The 19,860-nt window shown below is 36.8% G+C and overlaps 2 protein-coding genes across 3 annotated transcripts; one reads left to right on the top strand and one right to left on the bottom strand.

The window, feature by feature from the left end:
* Positions 1-36: 36 nt before the first annotated feature.
* Positions 37-5,285, top strand: LOC110066375 (uncharacterized). The gene is made up of 3 exons (XM_089275456.1): positions 37-2,929; positions 3,773-4,003; positions 4,740-5,285. The coding sequence occupies exons 1-3, from the start codon at positions 2,623-2,625 to the stop codon at positions 4,859-4,861; spliced, it is 660 nt and encodes a 219-aa protein (XP_089131582.1). The 5' UTR covers positions 37-2,622; the 3' UTR covers positions 4,862-5,285.
* Positions 5,286-6,530: 1,245 nt separating this feature from the next.
* LOC110066346 (folylpolyglutamate synthase, mitochondrial-like) lies at positions 6,531-18,267 on the bottom strand. 2 transcript variants are annotated; one of them, XM_020773571.2, is made up of 17 exons: positions 18,103-18,267; positions 17,812-17,943; positions 17,323-17,376; positions 17,169-17,233; positions 14,747-14,864; positions 14,274-14,351; positions 13,711-13,772; positions 12,859-12,961; positions 12,048-12,125; positions 11,903-11,954; positions 11,553-11,657; positions 11,026-11,154; positions 10,794-10,891; positions 9,284-9,336; positions 8,795-8,870; positions 7,887-7,956; positions 6,531-7,751 (listed from the first exon to the last, which is right to left on the bottom strand). In XM_020773571.2, exons 1-17 carry the CDS (start codon positions 18,190-18,192, stop codon positions 7,375-7,377), a joined length of 1,740 nt encoding a protein of 579 aa, XP_020629230.1. In that variant the 5' UTR covers positions 18,193-18,267; the 3' UTR covers positions 6,531-7,374. The 2 variants fall into 2 exon arrangements, with proteins under 2 accessions (XP_020629230.1, XP_020629227.1); XM_020773568.2 differs by having other exon boundaries at positions 11,026-11,157; positions 18,103-18,265.
* Positions 18,268-19,860: the final 1,593 nt, after the last annotated feature.

Here is a 19,860-nt window from a genome sequence, read left to right as displayed (position 1 = left end):
TCTGCTGTGTGAGACAGAGATTCCCTTCTTTTTCAGCTCAGCGAGAGATGAGTTCCCCTCATCTCTCACCAAGCAGAAAGAGAAGGGAATCTGTCTCACATGTTAAACATTGACCAACTTACCCAAATAGAGAGCTCCTGTAGATATTTTTTTCTTTTTCTAGGTTTCCCCCTCACAAGCAAGGCTAGTAAAAAAGCCTATCATTGTAAGCTAAATGAACATGTTTGAACATATTCTTAACATAACTTTCTCATTCCACGAGACCTGGGCATAAGGCAAAGGCAGCTCCAGAGACAAATGATTTGATTGGCCAGATTCTTAATCCTTGGGCTTAAAAGTGTGGGGTGGTTGATGCCACCCCCTTGAAATTTTAGTGTTTTTCTGAAAAGGCAATTTACTCTGTGATGCTAAAACTTTCAGTAGCTGTTCATTCATCTCCTGTGAATGATATGATCCAACTGTTTCACCATGTCATATAACATTGCCATAGCAACCACATTTTGACATGTATATATTTAACTAAAAAGCGAGCTATCTTGTTCAACAAGTTGGGGGTGATATGTCTTGTTGGATCAAAGACCCGCAGCGGAGTTCCATCCACCCCTTCCCCCTCCAAAGGTTAAAGTAAGATTTTCACTGATTCGGTGATGGTTTCCTAGTACCCGCTGATTGATCTCTAAGTAAAGACATTCAGTTACAGCACCTACAGACCTCGACAGATTTTTAAACAGGGGTATTAAGACGGAAGTAAAATTCTGGTCGGAAATGACGTTACTATATTTTGGTTAGGAAAACATTACTAAAAATTCTACCCGTAAGCCAGTTTAAACGTCCTGAATGCTGAAGGCTGGACTGAAATGTATGCCAGCCACTTTGGCAACGTCTTACTGATACTTGACCCATACTCTGCCAAGACTTCACTGATACTTTTCCCGTCTGATACTTAATTGATTACTTTACTCACACTCAGCCTTAATCGTATACTCACATTTGATTAACGGGTGCTATGACAAGGACTGTAGCAGAGTTCAGAGTTGGAAACATAGGACCTTGAACTAAAATATGGCAGGATTCAGAAATAATGTAGAAGGAGGGGTGGATTTAGGGGGTGAATACGGTGGCTCGGCCTCCATCTTTTGGAGAACCAAAAAATACAAGAAAAAAGATGGTGAATTTTATGGTAGAAATAACACCAAGCACTCAAATCAAGGCAAATACTGCTTTTTTTTTAATTGTGGCATGGGTTGTATTTCTAGTGTGACAGTTTTCGATTAGGAACAATCCTTGAATTGCAACATTTTGGGGTCCCTCAACCCTAAGGTACCAGCTCTCCCCTGAAAAGTCCTGGATCCGCCCATGAGAAGATGACTGAAGAAGAGATCTAGACGGCGAGTAGCACGTTATCAAATCTTGAATTTACGTAGTTTGTAGACGACTGTTGGAGCCTTGAAGGTGAGCAATAGAATCATGAATTCAGTACGTTTCAAAACTGGAAGCCATTCAGGTTCATTCGGAATTAGAGTGATGTAATAGTATTTGCGGGAACATGTAACATACTTCTGTAACATTATATACAAAAAAGAGTTACAATGATCAAGTTTGGAGGACTCAATTGTATGGACGAGAATCTCAGTGGTCTTCGTGGATAGAAAGTTGCGAATACCGAAAGCGCAGACGACAAGAGGCTGGTGTACAAACAGAATTGACGTGAAGTAGCATACGGTAGTTAACCTAGTCATAATACTATGAGTACTGGAATGGTACTTTTAATAAAAATTCGTGGATTTATGCCTTGTTTTTCAAACTTTCAAATGCACCAAGAAAGATTTTTCTTTTATTAGACTTTATAGCACGGTAACAGTAGGGAGATCTAGGGATAGGCCTTTCCACAAATATCCGAATGTTTTTTCGGGGGATAGTTAGAAAATATTAAGATATTTAAAAAATTTAGAGATATATAAAATTAGAAACATCCGTCGCTCTTTTTGGCTTAGCCCTGTGTTTTGGTCGTTTAATATTTTCTTGAAACAATACTCAGTTCTATACCAGAAACAATTCAGTTCAGCAATTTCCCTCTCGAAAAATGTAGTTCCATATCACTAAGAGCGCTGAAGCAGTAATTTACCATAATGGCGTATGCTGGTAACATCGAAAAAGCAAAATCGAAGCAGCAATTTACTGGTAACATCGAAGTGCCTGAATCTCCTTCCTCAACCCCTACTGCAACAAAACGTTGAAAATTTTGGCCTATGTGATTCAAAATCAGCGTATTTTCACGACAAAAATAAGAGATATTTAGAGGGTTTTCCAAGATATCCAGAATTTATTTTTTTGTGTCATTTACGAGATTTTTTTGAGAATTTCCGAAAAGATATTTAGGCGAGCGTACGTAACATTAGTGGAAAGGCCTACATCTAGGGTAGGGATCATTTTTGGCGGGAAAAGGGTTGCACAATTTCGCGCCCTTTTTGTAGCTTTTTGCCGTTCACCTTTCATTGAACGCAACATTTGTGGCAAGTTCGGTCGCTTCAAATTAACGGCGACGATATAAAATGCTTAACGTGTTTCAGTCAACCTTAAATTATATGTTAAATCAAATTTAAACACAAGATCGTTTTATTCATGTCAGTTGAAAAGGGATCGACACTTCAATCAACCAAGAAGACACCGCTCTGTGCACGATGCAAACATCACGGCGTTCGCACAACTTTGAAAGGGCACAAAAGATTTTGTAAGTGGAAAGATTGCGAGTGTAACAAGTGTATTTTGATTAGTCAGAGAAGGAAAATCATGGCTGCCCAAGTTGCTCTAAGAAGACAGATGGATGATCGGTCACTGATAGAGAATAATTGTAACGAAGATGATAGCCGGAAGATGGGGATTCGTGATATCGAAAAAGCCTACAACGACATTAGCGTTGCTTCGACAGGTAAGCTTTACGCTTTGTGTAGTTATTAACGTCTATAAGCTAATCTATTTAGAAAACTTTTCTTCATCAAAACGGCTCTACCTTTTTAAGAAACTCTGGTTGTTTTTTGACTCCCTTCGATTTATACTTTGCTGAAACAAGATTTTGAATCACTCGCATCAGTCTTGTAAAGGTAAAGCTTGACTTGTAAACTATCAGGGATTCAAATCGTACGGTACTTTTGCAATTTTCATAGTAATTTTCTTAGAATTCAGGGAAAGCCAAGTGGTATCCGTCTCGTCTGGTCTTTAGTACCAGAAAAACAACTGTTTCTAGATATAAAACAAGTTTAGCATATTTAGGACCCTCGAGGCATGTACAAACATGGAGGAACTCAGTCTCTCTTTGCATTTTGCTAAGTTAATCAACTTATTAAACGATTCACGTTAGAAATAAGAGCGCTAAAATGTTGCGGTATAGTATAAAAAAATGTTCTTTTGTAATACATGAGCTATGTAGCTACCACAGAAACATACAGATCGAATAGCAAAGTTCTTTTCGAATCCAATATTTCTTCACTGGACTTCGATTCCAAACCCATGGCATAACCTTTGTACGTAGAAACGGGTCGAATCAATTCGAAGTAGAATCAGAAGCACTTGTGTGATTTGAAACAAATTAAAGCTCATTGTAATGTTTGATCCTTAATCTTTGTTGTGGGAAGGAAACTGCATTGTGTGGTGAAGGCCCTTCAGACCCTTCTAAATACACAACTTTTTAAAGATAAAGAGAAACATAATCACAAATGAAACCTTTTCAGTTCATAACATGTTTATCTAAAATGGTAATCTCCACCTCTTTCAGCTGAACCTAACTCGAGCGCTTTTTCGTCGCCTATGAGCTCCCCAGACCCCAGCAGGATTGCAAGATGTTCATGGATTCTCTCCACACTATTTCCTCATGTCTCTCAAATATTTCTGCACACTCTGCTGGAGACACGTGACTTTGACCTGTTGGCTACCCTTGAAACATTGGTCAACATGGCACAACAGGGAAACTTTGTTCCATATCAAGGCATCTTCCCATTCTATCCAGGTACAAAGGGCAATTACTCCCTGTTTATTGACTCCCATTTGGACATGCATGGTTCTAGATTACTGGAGGTTTCTGTCTATGTATAGGGTCTTGCAACCCTCTTTTGGTGCGGCCAACAAATCATCAGTTTAAATTAGAAGTAAAATAATTCATCTTGCACAGATCTCCTGCCCCTAGCTTATGCTACAACAATGAAAGACTTACTGATGGGGCCGATTTTACACTTGACCAAACTTAAGACACAACTGCTGAACATTGTTAAGTTTTTCCCTGACTTATGTACTGGCTGTTTGAATGATCAACTGCTTGACTAACCTGCTGAATCCTTGACTGACTTGACTGTTTTGCAAACAAGTGGATGAAGTTTCTCATTGTCCACATGACTAGCTTTCTGTCTGACTGAATCACTGACTCACTCTCCTATCCACTAACTCACTCCCTCACTCACTGACAGACCAACTCAATGATGGACTGACTCAATTAGCTCTCTGAATGTGTCAAATTCAGTAAGAATGAGCAAAACATGTGTACCTGATTGTGTGTCTAACTTGTCTAACTGTGTGTCTGACTGTGTGTCTAACTTGTCTAAATGTCCAGCCAACCGAAAGATTGATTGGTGGATGAGCATCTGTGAGCTATTTGTACTAAACTAATAGTAGGTGTTGTCAAAACAATTGCAGTACAATTGAGGGATCTGTAAAAAAAAAACCAACTCAATGTTGTAATTTTTGAACAGGAATTGCAGTTTCTCCTGAGATACAGCCGTGGAATGATAATGCAGCAGCTCAAGTACTTATGTCACTTTCCAGTCAACTGAGTCTAGAGTCCAGTCAACATCCAGTCAACAAGAAAAGCTGATTTGGAATTGGAGAAAAGGCATAACACTAAAAAAAATTCATTCATATCAGAACTAAGAAAAACAAAAGAAAGAAAAATATTGCTGGAGAAAGGCATCAGTGACTCAAACATAAGTTACACATAATCCTCTCCTCTCCATTTTAAGCTATTTCTTTGTTCCTCCTTAGGATTTATTGCGTGTATTTGTACCTTTTTTGGCCCTTTTTTAAATTTTAGGTTCAAATGGATTTTTTTAATTCTACTTTTATGATGAAGACCATTACATTACATTTTTTTCAAGTTCTCCCTATAGGGTTTAGACTCCAGAAGCTCGCAACAAATGTGTCACTGACTTTTAAAAATGTTTCTGGTAGTTGTAATTTACTTCATCATTTAATTTTGACAATGCCTTTTTTCTACGAGTAACACTTCAAAAATGCCTTTACCCTACTATAAATGTTGTGTAACGTATTGCAACCGTTTTGTAACTATTTCATTTCAGCATAAAAATAACTGTTAGACTTGTTCAATATCCATTCATTATCCAAATAAGTTGTGTTGTATATTATTACAGAAATACCTCAGAATGCTTTAGTACAAAATTCTTGCAAACCATATTGATGGCTGGTCCTCTAAAATAGCTTCATTAGTAACTGGACTGAGGTATCAAGAATGTTTATATCCTGATTTGTATGATACAAGGTCTAACAATTACTAATTAATCATGTTAGTAACGAAAGTCGAGGTTTAAAGAAGCCATTTTGGCACATTAAAAAAAAACATAAATAGTACAGGTGTCCATTAGCACCATGTTCAGGCTCCAATAATAAAACCAGGTTAGCAGAGAAACAAATTATAAACAAGAACTCCCTGCTCATGTATTACAGCATAAAAGTAAGAGTAGTTTTAATGCAGTAGGAAGTGCTGCAAGGTTCAAAGTGTAGCTAGCTAGGACATTGATAGCTCTGACTTACTTGCTGGCAAGTTCATAATGATTATAATTCACTTCAGGCAAATCTTAAAAGAAAATTAGCTTGGTAAACTTTGGTGTAAAATTGCTAGTTGTATTTTGGAATAAATTAACAAAAGCATAATTTGAGTAGTTTACTGTTGTTGTTTTCTCAGAACAGTGCTTGCTCCTTGGGTATTTAGTGTCTACCTTACAAGGTTTCGTGGTAACCACAGATGTCACTTTTCAAAATTTCCTGACTTTTATCTGACTCTTCCCTGATAAAAATAGAATTTTCCTGACAAAAAACAAACATGTAACATATTTTCCTACTTCATTAAGGAAAAACACCATTGAGATCACAGTGACCTCAACTGTTTCTTCCAGCCTTCAAGCCCTCCATGTAAAATTATTGAAATTTCCCCCAACTTTTCTGCAAAATGTCAATTTTCCCCTGACTGTTTCCTGACCTGTGGCAACCCTGGGTTTGGCAAATTGGGTACATAGCCACAGGAAATGTCAGTTCAACCCTGAAAATTTGTTTGGTCAGCAAGATGTTGTCTGCTTATTTATAGACTATGGAAAACAAGTAGCTTTCCCGACCACACGTACATCCTATTTTTGCCAGTCTGAGAATTATATGAACCAGAGTTTTTTTTTATGACAGACTGAGGTTATGCATGAAGTCAAGCTGACATACGCTTAAGGCCATAAGGAGAGTTTCTTCAAATCATAAATGACTTTTTTGCATCAGAATAAATTTTTGATGTTTAATTTTTTATTCCAAAATATGGCTCAATAAAAATATGTACACCTGATTATATTAATAATACAAGCATTAATTAAAGACATTCACCTATACTGACATTTCTGTTTCAATATTCTAATTGCTATATATTGTTAGCACTATCGAGACTGTGGCTCTTATCACAGCCCCAGTCGAAGAATGAACTTACTGAACAATGATAAATTTTCATCTGTTCAAAATATAGCTTATAATTGTCACATTGCTTTAGTTATTTCCATTTCGGTTTGAATATTTTGTTTTTAGCTGTTTCTTTTAGCTCCCATTTCAATATATAACATAACTATAAGTTGTACATAGCTTCAAAAACCCAATTGTGTGACTGTTCAAGAAGGGTACAAATAAATATTATAATAGCTGCCAAAATCAAGTACTGCCAGAATGATCCTAGATCTTCTGAACTATAAGATCACAAAATAATTTAGGAATATTTATATCTGTAAAATTGTTATTATACATATCAGTACAGAATATTTTCACCCAATGAGGTAAACCAGCATCAAATTGTGGATCACAATGCACCATGATCGCTTTCTCTCTTCACAATAGTTGATTGAGTCCCAATTACATGAAGTTAACAAGTGACAACAATTATAACACTTGTTAATTTTAGCTTTGTCATAGGGTTACTCTTGACAACTGCATCTTAAGACGGCAATGAAGCTAATTACGTAGTTTAACAGAAGACTGATGACAAATTACTTTCAGTACAGTGCAGAGATGTGAAACAAATTTCTGACATGACGTACTGTGTGTGTTGTACAGGTAGCATGTCCTTCCCTACACATCTCCAACAATTTCAGGTCCCAGCACTTTCATAACCGTGCCAACAAGATGCAAACTTCCTCCTATTAGAATCTGAAGCCTTGATGCCTTGGAAATGAAGTCTGGTAACGGCAAGTCGTCAGGAAAAAATGCTGGTACAAGAGGATCCCTACTTCCTAACAACCACCGAACAGCTTGAGAAACACAAGGAAATATAGTGGAATATGGACCATCATCATGTCCATTTTTTATCACATGGTCACTGTCTGTACAATCCTGTGATGGGTTTGCATGTGCTTGAAATCCAGCTCCTCTTAGAGCCATCCAAACACGTTGATTTTCAACACACCATCGTAGCTGGCTATCACGAGTGACAGTAAAGTTGGTCAAATCTATAATATAAAATGATCGATCAGCATAGCTGTACTTCAGCCTGTATTTTTCATCTTCCCATTCTTGATAAACAGGAGGTGAGTAAAAGCATGTTAAGCTATAAGGAACACGAGACCTGTGAAAATAATAAGTACCTGAATCAGTGCTTTTCGGGTTCTCGTTAATAGCATTGGGACAGAAAACTGCATGGTCAAAGTTACACCTCTGAAATAAGAAATATTGTAAATAATGTGAGCATAAAATTGTATTGTGGAAAATAAAACAACCCTGCTTATATGTACTTGCTTTAGTTTCAGTTGATTAACAGGTCTCTACTTTCAAGTTTACTTACAATGAAGTGCAGTAGTAATGTAGTGTACAGTGCTTTGTTGGAGTGAAATAAAAGATAAACAGTCTCCCTCACGCTTACTTGCCATTGATTTAAAAAATCGATAAACAAGAGCAAATGGGTTTATAGCCTGACCAATAACCATTGCAACTCTGATGAAGGTAGACAAAAGCCACCAAAAATTCAGAACAAAAAAAAAAAAACAGATCAGATTGCAAAGAAACTTTGAGAATGTCTATCATTGATCGCAACACTGGAAGCAGTATTTTCAGTCACATGAAACACCAGAGTTGCTGAATAATTATATTAATGGCACAGTATTTAAATAGGTGGCTCCATTGAATAGAAGATGTAAACTTTCCAAATTCACTGTAGTTTAAAACTACTTTAAGTTTGTCCTGGCATTAATTACCTTCATCTCAATAACACAGTACAGTTTAGAAACAATACTTTTGGGTGTTTCATCACCATAGTCCATCTCTTTTAGGACACTGGGTTAGATCAATCCTGACTGAGAAGACCCTGGTCCTCTAGTTTAATTTGGAGGTTGGGTGTGTGGCTAGTCATCTCAGCCTGTAAAAACATTTGCTGATTTGGGGAAGCACAGAGACCTGCCATATCTGAGATGATATATACTTTTAGCTGAGATGAAAGTGATAATGAAACATTTCTTTCCCTGCTTCACACTGGAGTCAATAAGAAGCTAACACATACCATAATTGGTTTAAGAAGCCTATTAGGATCCCGATCGCCAGTCAAGTTGAATAGCAACACACGAGCAACACTGCCACTGTTTGAGAATAGAGAAATTAGGCAGCAGTAAGCAAAAAACTGAATGTTGATTAATAATGTTCCACCATTTTAAACACCAGTCATTATATATTCCAGATTCATTGATGTCTTTAACATGTTAGCTTACATAGAATTGGACTGTTGGCACTGGACCAAATTTAGATGAATTTTTCACATGATCTTCATTATTAATAATAAATATTGACCTTTTGAAACAAGTTTAACTTTGCAAGGAAGACAAGATCGATGTTTTTCTCTGTTTATAAGACTGACACTGGTAGTCAGCATTAAGAAATGCCATTAATAGATTCTGTACTTGCAAAAACAATACTAAGTTTTGAATTTACGGTACGGTAACTTACTAGGTAGGTTACTTCTGTCCAATACTATATAATATTTTCCAAGCATTACCTTTCTTTTTCCTTTTCTTCATCTGCTCTTTTTTTAAACCACTTTGCACAAGCCTGGAAAGAAAAATGGACATAAATTAAGTTTCAGTTGACAAAAGTCAAAGCAGTGAGTTATTAAACGTAAATCATTTTAGGGTAAGAGTCTTGTCCAATCACATGACACTGTGAACCTGGCCATGGCTGGGCTCAAATATACCTTAAACATCCATGTATAAGCCACACTTTTTTTCACAAAATTGAAGCCAAAAATCGAGCGTGCGGCTTATCTACAGATACATCTGTGTTTGGAGTTGTCAAAAACTTAATTAATATTCATAAAACATCTTAAGATGTCAAGAAATAAACATAAAAGAAACTGAGAGCGTGTTGCTGTTGTTCATTGACTTTTTCATGAGTAGTGGCTCCTAAAGGAGCAGTTTGTGTCTTTGAGTTTTTATGGGCGAATCTTGCTCCCCAAGAGTTCTTTCAAGCGATTAATTTTCACTTTACTCAAACAACTAAACACCAATCTACAAGGAATCTCCATTCCTCTGCACAGCTGTTTGCAGTGACGTCTACAGCCAGTCACTTCCACGCATATCTTTCCACCATGTGCAATAAAATACCACAAAATTCGTAAGTACTCACAAGGTAACTGGCCAACTGCTTTGTTGTTTTTGACCACCTTCACGGCAAATTTGTCGACTGCATTATCAAGCTCCTGTTCTGCATGAAGTTTTTCGCCTATTGCAGGTTTCCAAACATCTTTACAGACGTGGTATCCCCAAACAGCTGAGTCGAAAGTAAATTTCTCCATGTTTTGAACTGCGATGATGTAAACCATGCTTTTATTTATAGTTTACTCGACCCAGTCCCCAGTTTAGATCTATCCAATTGATATTGAGTGCATCTTTGGTCGTTGCTAAGTTACCTGCATGCTTTTCTGTTATGATGCCCAGACGAAGCTCAGGCCATGTCCCAGACTCCTCCCCACACTTAAAGCTTGGCTACTAAGCACTTGTCATTTTGTTTCAATGGCAAAGGAATTTCAACTTTATGGCATGTTTCAAAGTGATAATCTTGAAAAATCGGATCAGAAGAGCATTTTAAGTTTAAGATGTCGTAAATTCAAATGAAAAAGAAGGTACGACAAATGAAATTTCGCTTTCTTTAGACTTGATAAATGTGAATGATGGCAACAACTTCTATGTCGGTGTTTGAAAGCTTGATTCTTTGTCCTTGTTTGTTTATAGCAATACAACTCTACTGGAACTTCAAACTTTATTTTTATTTTTTTTCCAAAATCTGCGCTTCCAAATTGGGGGTGCAGCTTATCTACGGATGCGGTTTATACACGGACATTTACGGTATCTTGGCTCTTGGTTACAATAACTTGAACTAGCCACAACAACAGAGCCATTAGACCATGAAGTCTATCAAAAGAGAGCTGTAAGGTACAAATATGTTACAATTAAGTATTTCCAAGCAATGTGTCACCATTCTAGTTAATAGCTACCCAAAAATTTGTGTACCTCCATACTCTTTGGGGTGTGTGCACCATCCAGGTAGAATGAAACTTGTGGTCTTACAATCACCTGATTTCGTCCACACCATCTGGTATTCTTCAAACCTTGAACATTTAAAAAAGTGGAAATGGAAAATAAAGAATCAATATTTTTCATTGTTTCAATGAATAAATGCTCTAAAAACTAACACTCACTACTTAGGGACTTTCACTAGGTCACTATGAAAAAGTATCCTTACCACTTCTAAAAACTTCAGAAACTTCAAATGTTTGAGCTACAGGAACCTCTAACTTTGCTTTTTTTGCTGAAGGTTCATCTGCAGATGGGTCTTCACTAGGTGACTCGGTTGTGATTGTTCCATTTTCCTCTACTAAAAGATAAAAAGTGAAGATTCATAATCAATTTCATGGTACAATATTGCCATCTTTTTCAATCAGGAAACAGCTATCAGATTGAGTTCCCAATAATAAACTACAAGATCCTAATAATCCCTCCTTGACTGGGGGCCTCACTTCACTTTCTGCCTTGACCCCCTAGGGGGAATGGGCCAGAAAGTGGCTCAGGGAAGGCCACCCTAACAGAAAACCCTGGCCCTCAAAGTTGGGGGTCAGACATGGGGCCAGTCCTCCCATCGCGTAAAAAAAATAGTTCTTCAAACAAGCGATGTTACATCCAAAGCAGCGCAACTACTAGCAGCCTTCACATACATGTCCCTGGTTAGCTCTATTTAGGACACTGAGGATAATTAAAGGAAATGCAACAAACCTTCCGTTTCTTTTTCTTTCCTCTGTGTCCTTCGTAGCCAAGTACTACAAAGTTGAAGTGCCAGTGATGCATTCAATAACTGATGCTCTCCTTCCAAGCCGAGATCTGTGAAAGACACATCAATTCCAGGCTGACTGAGACAATATCTTCTTAAAGGACCACAGGTAAAGGTTAGGAGACAGAGAGAGAACTAGCAAGAGTTTTCAAATATGATAGTTATGCATTCTTCACAGTTTCGTAAACTATCAAAATACTATCCATTCTTGTTCTAAATTACCAGCTACAGGTAGTTCAAAATCAAACTACGCATCAGGTTTCATCTATTTCAAGCTTTAAATCATAATAAATACCTGGTAGTTTTCCTGGATACTGCTCTAATGATGGAACAACATGAAGAGGAATCTGCAGAAATATTACAGAGATCCTGTTTTCTTACTGAAAAAAATTGGCACAAAATAAACTATAAATTCCCAGATCATTAATTTTTAAAGTTACCTTCAATTCTTTTGCTCTGTTAGCTACAACATTCATGGCATTTTCTGGCTGTGGAACAGAAAAGGCAGGAACCCCTGGCTAAAAACAAGAAAACATTTACATTTAATCCATTATAGTAAAAATTAATCAACAATTATGTAGTAGAGGCCCGGATACACAGTGCAATATTGCGTGCAATGGCTAAATTACATGGTGTATCCACCCCTGAAATTGTTGCGTCCAATGTTGCACCATGTATCCGGGCCTTAAGTCTTCGCAAAATGATGCAACCTATAATTAAATACAGGTCACCAATGCCATAATGCATCTTTAGAAGGTCCTTCTTATGGGGCATTATAATGCTGTTTTTTGTACTACCAGTTTAAGATTCATTAAAAGGGGCTTTAAAAAAGCTTTTTCCTAGGGTAGTAAACAGCTGAAACTTTCATCTTTCTCATCTGTATAAGTTCAGAACATACACAAGGACTCAAAACCTTTTAAGTAAATAAAAGCTGCTGAAATGAACAGCCCTTAGTAACCTGAGCATGAGTTAGTTTTTGCTTTCAAAGAATGCAAACAAATCGTGACATCTTCACTAGCATGGACTTTGACACTATGCATATCTGACTTTAAAACCTCAGTTGCTGTTGAAAAATGTTGATTTTAGCAATAGACAAAGGTTGAAAGTCAGCTAGTGAGTTCATTTATTTAAGGTATATATGTTAAAGTGAGGGCATCGAACGTACTCTCATAATCTCTGATTACTACTAGTATAGTTATTATCCATTCAGATACAAAGTATCACCCTTGATATCTGAACATCAGTCAGTACCTTGAATATACCAGCTTTCTGCCAGGCAATACTCTCCAATGTCCCACCGAGTGTGCTGATATGGTCCATACCAAGAGATGTCACTCCACAAGCAACAGGTTTCCTTGAAAAGATAAATTTCATGTGCCATATTACAATTTTATAGAAAATATTACTAATAACCAACTTATTTTGAGTACAATGTTACTGATCTCAAAATATCAACTATTAGATAAAATGTAATTTAAATATGTGAGGGCTGTAAGAAAATTGAAACTAATCACCAACAGGAACTGTTATGATCACTTCCTCTCCAACAAGTACTACAGTATATATAAAAAATGAATGAATATAAGTAAGGAGAATCAACCCACACAGACTGGGATAAACAGATGAAGTATTCAAAACCAAACCATCTTTCTGAACTTCACCCTTGACAAATGAAAACAGAAAGATTAAGACAGAGTCTGCTCAAAGTTTGAGCAAAAAGGGCACTCAGAGCACTTTAACTTTCTGAACACTATTTGAAACATCTCACTTTAACTGATTTCTCTAAGTAACCTGACGATTAAATCCTCAAGCGTTCTTGAGAAAGTTTAAGTCAAACCTAGAAAGAATGCTTAAAGCACGTGTCACTGTGTTTTGAACTGAGGTGAAATATCTGTTTTTATTAAATATTGGATAACTTCAAGTTAAATTTTCTCTTGCAGGGTCAGCTTGAGAGCTTATTATAAGTCTTGATAAGGTCTTCTTAAGTGTCTGTATTAAAAATGTTAACCATGCTACAAGGTTTTTTTGGTTCCTTTTTTTTTTTGCCTTTGTTGCTTGAATGTTCAGCGCAAAGCCAGAAACCATCTTAAACAATCCACATACCTGATGATATTGGTGGAATCATAAGCACCTCCAATTCCGACCTCAAGAATAACAACATCAACCTAGAGGCAGGAGAACAAAAACTGATAAAAGTAAATTTGTGCGATAAAAATTTTAAGGAAAAGCAAACAAACTCAAAATTTTGTCCAGCCATGGTTGCTACTTTCAGGATACCTCAGAATGACTCAATAAAAACATTCAATTAAGCTTTCTTACCAACTGACTTTTTAAAACCTATTAAGGCATGAAATAATCACGAATAAACACCAGCTAACATGTCCTTAAAAATCAACTCAACATTTTAATTTCACACATTGTTAACATTGACTATGTTCAATAGTATTGAAGTTACTTATCTACTGTGAATTGTACACTATCTATTCACAAAAAAGGAACATTGTCAACAAAATGTGTATTATTAGAGAACATTGCTAACATAAAATAAATTTGCTATAGTTAATATTTATCAGGAATAAGTTAATTCACTCGTTACCTCAGCTACCTCCCTACTCCCTACCTCTCTTACTGATTCACTCATTTACTCAGAGATTTATTGAGCTTACCTTCTCTTGAAGAAACACATGGAAAGACATCAAGGTCAAAAATCTAAAGTATGCTGGCATGCTACTCTTCCCGTCCTCCTACAAGATCAATGAGTACGTATTAAACCAATTATGGTTAAACATATATATTGAAGCAAGTACGCATATGCCCATGGACATGCAATGATCTGGCCCTGACTATTAGCCAATCACAGTTTTTCAATAACCTCTCTTAATTAAGACCCATTAACAATAATTCAATGTAGCACAAGAGACAAAATTATTGTTCACTTGGTAATATACACCATGGCTTGGATTTAGTGGCAACAGGCTGTGGACAATTTTCTCCTTAGAGATAAAATAAGAAGACAGCAGAAAAAATGGACCCATACAAGTAATGTTAGTAAAAATGTTACCATTAAAATAGGTGTTACAAACACAAGTCATATTGCACAACACAAAAACAAATTTAATAAATTCCTTTGATTACTTACATCACCATTATTTAAGAGGTTATCCCAGCAGTCAAAAAAATATTCTGCAAACTTGTCCTTGGGTAATGGTTTTCCATTGATTCTAATTCTCTCCCTGACCTCCATCAAATGTGGCGAGCTTAACAGGAGAAGAACGTGTACACATGTAGGACACCAAATAGTGACCATTAAATGACTAAAATCAACTCTCTCAAGGCAGACATCACTGTAATGCAGAGATAATGAGCTGGTTCCCTCTTTAAGACAGACACCTTACTAAGGGGGATGGACAGTAAAAACTTTTTTAAGTGCTAAGAATGTCTGCACTCTCTCGACATTCCTCAAGCTCCACAACTTCATTTTGTAACGTCCTCACTTAAGGTTACTGTAGACCTTCAAGGGACGATTTTGTGCAAATTAATTTTTTCACACAAAATTCACAACTACTACTTAATCTAAATTTTCTTTAAAAAATTATTTTAAGAAAATAGAACATAAATGAGATAACCACAAAAAGGCGATTTTTAAAAACAAGTCAAACAATCTGTAAACTGTGATAAGCCAATTAGAATGTGTCGACCACTGAGTTGAGCAATAACAATTTTCGCAGCAATCTCAACCATGGGCTCATACCTTTTTTCCTCTTATTTTGCTTCTTTTGTTTATCCCTTGTGTCTTGTAATTTTTAACACAGATATCTACGTTTTTGTTGACTAATTCGTGTTCCCAAATTTGAACACAAGTGCAAATCAAAGAAAATTTCATCGTTGCCCTCTTTTGGCACACAATGAGATTGCCACGGAATTACTGGCAAAGTCAATCGCAGATATCTGACCTGGCAGCCTTTTCAGTTCCTATCCTCTGCTTCGAAGAGAAATTTTCCATATTCTAGTGCAACAAACAGGCCGATGAATCACGTTTTTAGTTTTAATGTGTGTGCTTAAGTCAAAATTAATATCCACAATCGGCTTGGCTCACCAAGGAGGCCTATTCAAAGGTTATTCCGCAATCATTTCTCTTTTTCCCTTTTCCTTCTTTTCCATTTATCGGCTGATTAGGTTTATAAGCTGCTGGATGTTTCACGACAAACTTCGCCTATCCTAATGTATTATTTCCTATAAATATAAACAATGCACCTTTCCTAGGAAGTGTTCCTGTAGCCTTCTTTTGCCATGAAACTTGCTGGGGAGTTCTATGTTGTGTTTCATTGCTTGGTGGCATGGCCGCATTGACAACCATTTCAGTGAGGTGCGAAAACTGTGAATTTCTTTCGAGGCCAAGAACTCAAGGTTTACTTTTGAGTGAATTACCTCAATTCAAATTAATTAATAGGGTATGTAGATTTATTGGATTTTAACTAAACTTAACCAAAACGTTCATCAGACATTAGCGCACCAAAGCGTGTGAGGCTTTTACAAAAATCCAAATATTTTTGTTGTGACGTCCCATTGAGTAACAGCAGTCAGAAAATTTTCTATTGTTGAATTTTAAAAGAGATTTTCTAAGCAACAATAGAAATATCAAAAAAGCCCCACACTCTTTCATAGCCCATCATCTCCTGAGTGATATAGTCCCGCTAGTTTGGATGTCCGCGGCAACACAACGGCTGGTAATTCAGTTTAGCAAGTACGGTCATTTTTGCGTTTAAAGGCTTGCACTCGCCTACCAAAACAAAACTGGCAAAATATATTGTTATTTTTGGATTCTACAGTTTATTAGCTTTACAATGATATAGAGTTTACCCAGGTTTCTTTAAAACAGTGCACACAGAAAGATTTTCCCAGAAGGCACCCCTGAAAGTCTTAAGTAACCTTAACAAATTATACTTAAGCTAATCCAAATATCAATGTTACGTCTGAGGGGAGAGAAGACAAAGGGAAGGGATTTTGACCTTTTCTGGAAAAAAAACCGTCAAAATCTCTACTCCTGGGGCAACATGATTGGTAGAAGTATCAAAATTCTACATCCTGGGGCAAAGAAACTCATGAATATGTAAACATGCAGAGAATTATTGACCCAGAAAATTTACCAAGCAAAAGCTCTTTCCTTTAATATACACAAGTATAGACTTAAAGTATAGATTGCCTGTATAAAGGATGAAAAATAACTTCTCTAACCCTTCTTTGACTACTTTCAACATGATTTCCATCATGATCTGAACAGAAGCCTCACTACCTGATCTGGTGACTTCTGGATATTTACAAGAGGCTGCAGATAGTTCATTACCAGACTCTCTTGGTCCTTCAAGATGCATGATGATAGTGTCCAATTCCGTATCCTGGGGACATTGTGCACGGTCAAAATCCCTACCCAGGGGTCAGAACTCACAATCAATTGCCTGTGGATAGCTCACCCCTCCCCCCCCCCCCCCCCCTCCAGGATCGACACTGATAGATGTATAATGAGTGGCAATATCATTACGATCAATAAATTTTCACTGTACCTATAAAACCCTGTCTTGAAGCCTTTATGCCGTAGTATACTTTCACAGAATGCACAAGTTGAGCCCTAACAGAAAAAAACCTCTTAATAAGTAAATTGCTGTTTAAGAACTGACCCATTGAATAACATGCACAAAGTAAAGGTGTACAGTTTACCTTTCCCTTTGTGCCACTGATATGGATAATCGACAGTTTATCCAGATCCTCCATCTGCAGAGCAAAATTATTTGTTTAGTTGTGTTGCGTCTGTCGATAGCTTTTACAATTCGCATGACCAGTTACACGAAACATTTCGTAGAACAAAGTTGTAAGTAAGTTACTGTATTTAGGTACGTATCACAAAATTTGCGTGTTATTTTTTGGACCAACTGAACCGCATCGTGTTGATCGTGTTTGCACGCAAACAACTGTAAGCCTCGGGTGGGATATATTTGTAAACAACGACGAACCCGCCAAAATTTGTCACGAAAGTAAAATAACGTCACGTGAAACCAAGAGTGAATAACTCAGGTCAAGTGCGAGTTAGCAGTGCTTCTATTGAGGTAAAAGGAGAATAAAATGGAATAAAAATAAATAAATTCAAAATGGTTTATCTAAGAACAGATTCTCTTCCCGTATTAACAAATTAAAAGAAAACTGCTTTACTTTCACTCCAGCTCGTTCTGTGAAGGCCCTCATTTCTGGCAAGTTGTTTTGGGCAAGTCGGCCCCTGCTGCGGCGAATCTGCTCCAAGACTTGAGCATTAGTTTGAAGTGAGTTGAGTTTCTTCACTGCTTCCTACAAAAAGGAAGCACATGCAGTTGAAATAGGGATGTATAACTTCTATGTTGTAAGCATGGTTGAAGTTCAAACACAAAAACCAGCTATTTTAGCTTGTTGTACAACGATTCCTTGCTTTGCAAGCCCAGAAGCAACAAATGTACATGTTTTTCTTACTTCGTAGCTTCTCTGTTGCATGATTTCTGCCGATAGGTGAACCGCAGAGGTAAAGCGACGAGAAACCATGGATTTCAGAATCGTCACCATGAAAATCAACAAACGTTCCCGACTCAAGGCAGCTTCTCTTCACGTGTTCACGTCTTGCGCAAGCAAATAACGAGGGAAGCCTGGGACTACCTTGGCAGACTCTCTTTACCTACAATCTTGGACAGAAAAGAATGGAACAATTATCCCCCATCCCCCCCCCCCTCCGCCCCGTTTCAAAGCAATGATGAAGGCGCGAGGGAGCAAAAACGCGCCATTTTGGCATCATTGAAATGGGGGGAGCGGTGGTCCAGATGTTCCATTTATTATGTCCAAGATTGTAGCCTGCGTAGTAGGCGTATAAAGGGGAGCAGGTAGGGGACGAGGACGAGAATTCGGGGAAAGAAAACGGAGGAGTTGGGGGGCGGGAGGGAGGGAAATTCTCTTCCTCCTCCCTCACCCCCTCCCCTTTATACGCCTGGTTAAGCAGGCTACTCTTTACCCGGCCTTTTCTTTACTCCCTTGACCTATTAGACTACCAGTAGTCCCTCTTTCGCTTAGTCCGTCGTGCGTGACGCGAAAGAAAACCGCGAGAAAAAAATGGCCGCGCGAAATCCTGGAGGCGAGGAGACCCTATTAGACTCTATCACATATTTTCCTGGCGACTTATCTCCTATTAGAAAGGAGTCAAAATGCTCGTGGTCTCAGTCAGATTCATTTAGTTGTGTAAATTTTGAATGAAAGGGTGTTTAGGACAAGTTTACGACAGGACACAACTGTTTGTTATAGATAGATAGATAGATAGATAGATAGATAGATAGATAGATAGATAGATAGATAGATAGATAGATAGATAGATAGATAGATAGATAGATAGATAGATAGATAGATAGATAGATAGATAGATAGATAGATAGATAGATAGATAGATAGATAGATAGATAGATAGATAGATAGATAGATAGATAGATAGATAGATAGATAGATAGATAGATAGATAGATAGATAGATAGATAGATAGATAGATAGATAGATAGATAGATAGATAGATAGATAGATAGATAGATAGATAGATAGATAGATAGATAGATAGATAGATAGATAGATAGATAGATAGATAGATAGATAGATAGATAGATAGATAGATAGATAGATAGATAGATAGATAGATAGATAGATAGATAGATAGATAGATAGATAGATAGATAGATAGATAGATAGATAGATAGATAGATAGATAGATAGATAGATAGATAGATAGATAGATAGATAGATAGATAGATAGATAGATAGATAGATAGATAGATAGATAGATAGATAGATAGATAGATAGATAGATAGATAGATAGATAGATAGATAGATAGATAGATAGATAGATAGATAGATAGATAGATAGATAGATAGATAGATAGATAGATAGATAGATAGATAGATAGATAGATAGATAGATAGATAGATAGATAGATAGATAGATAGATAGATAGATAGATAGATAGATAGATAGATAGATAGATAGATAGATAGATAGATAGATAGATAGATAGATAGATAGATAGATAGATAGATAGATAGATAGATAGATAGATAGATAGATAGATAGATAGATAGATAGATAGATAGATAGATAGATAGATAGATAGATAGATAGATAGATAGATAGATAGATAGATAGATAGATAGATAGATAGATAGATAGATAGATAGATAGATAGATAGATAGATAGATAGAT

Source organism: Orbicella faveolata, unplaced genomic scaffold, assembly GCF_042242905.1.
Source record: "Orbicella faveolata isolate gen_17 unplaced genomic scaffold, um_ofav_v1 contig_36, whole genome shotgun sequence".
In the NCBI taxonomy this organism is placed as follows: Eukaryota; Metazoa; Cnidaria; class Anthozoa; order Scleractinia; family Merulinidae; genus Orbicella; species Orbicella faveolata.
Note: the sequence above shows the minus strand (reverse complement) of the source record. Positions and strands in the feature narration are given on the sequence as shown.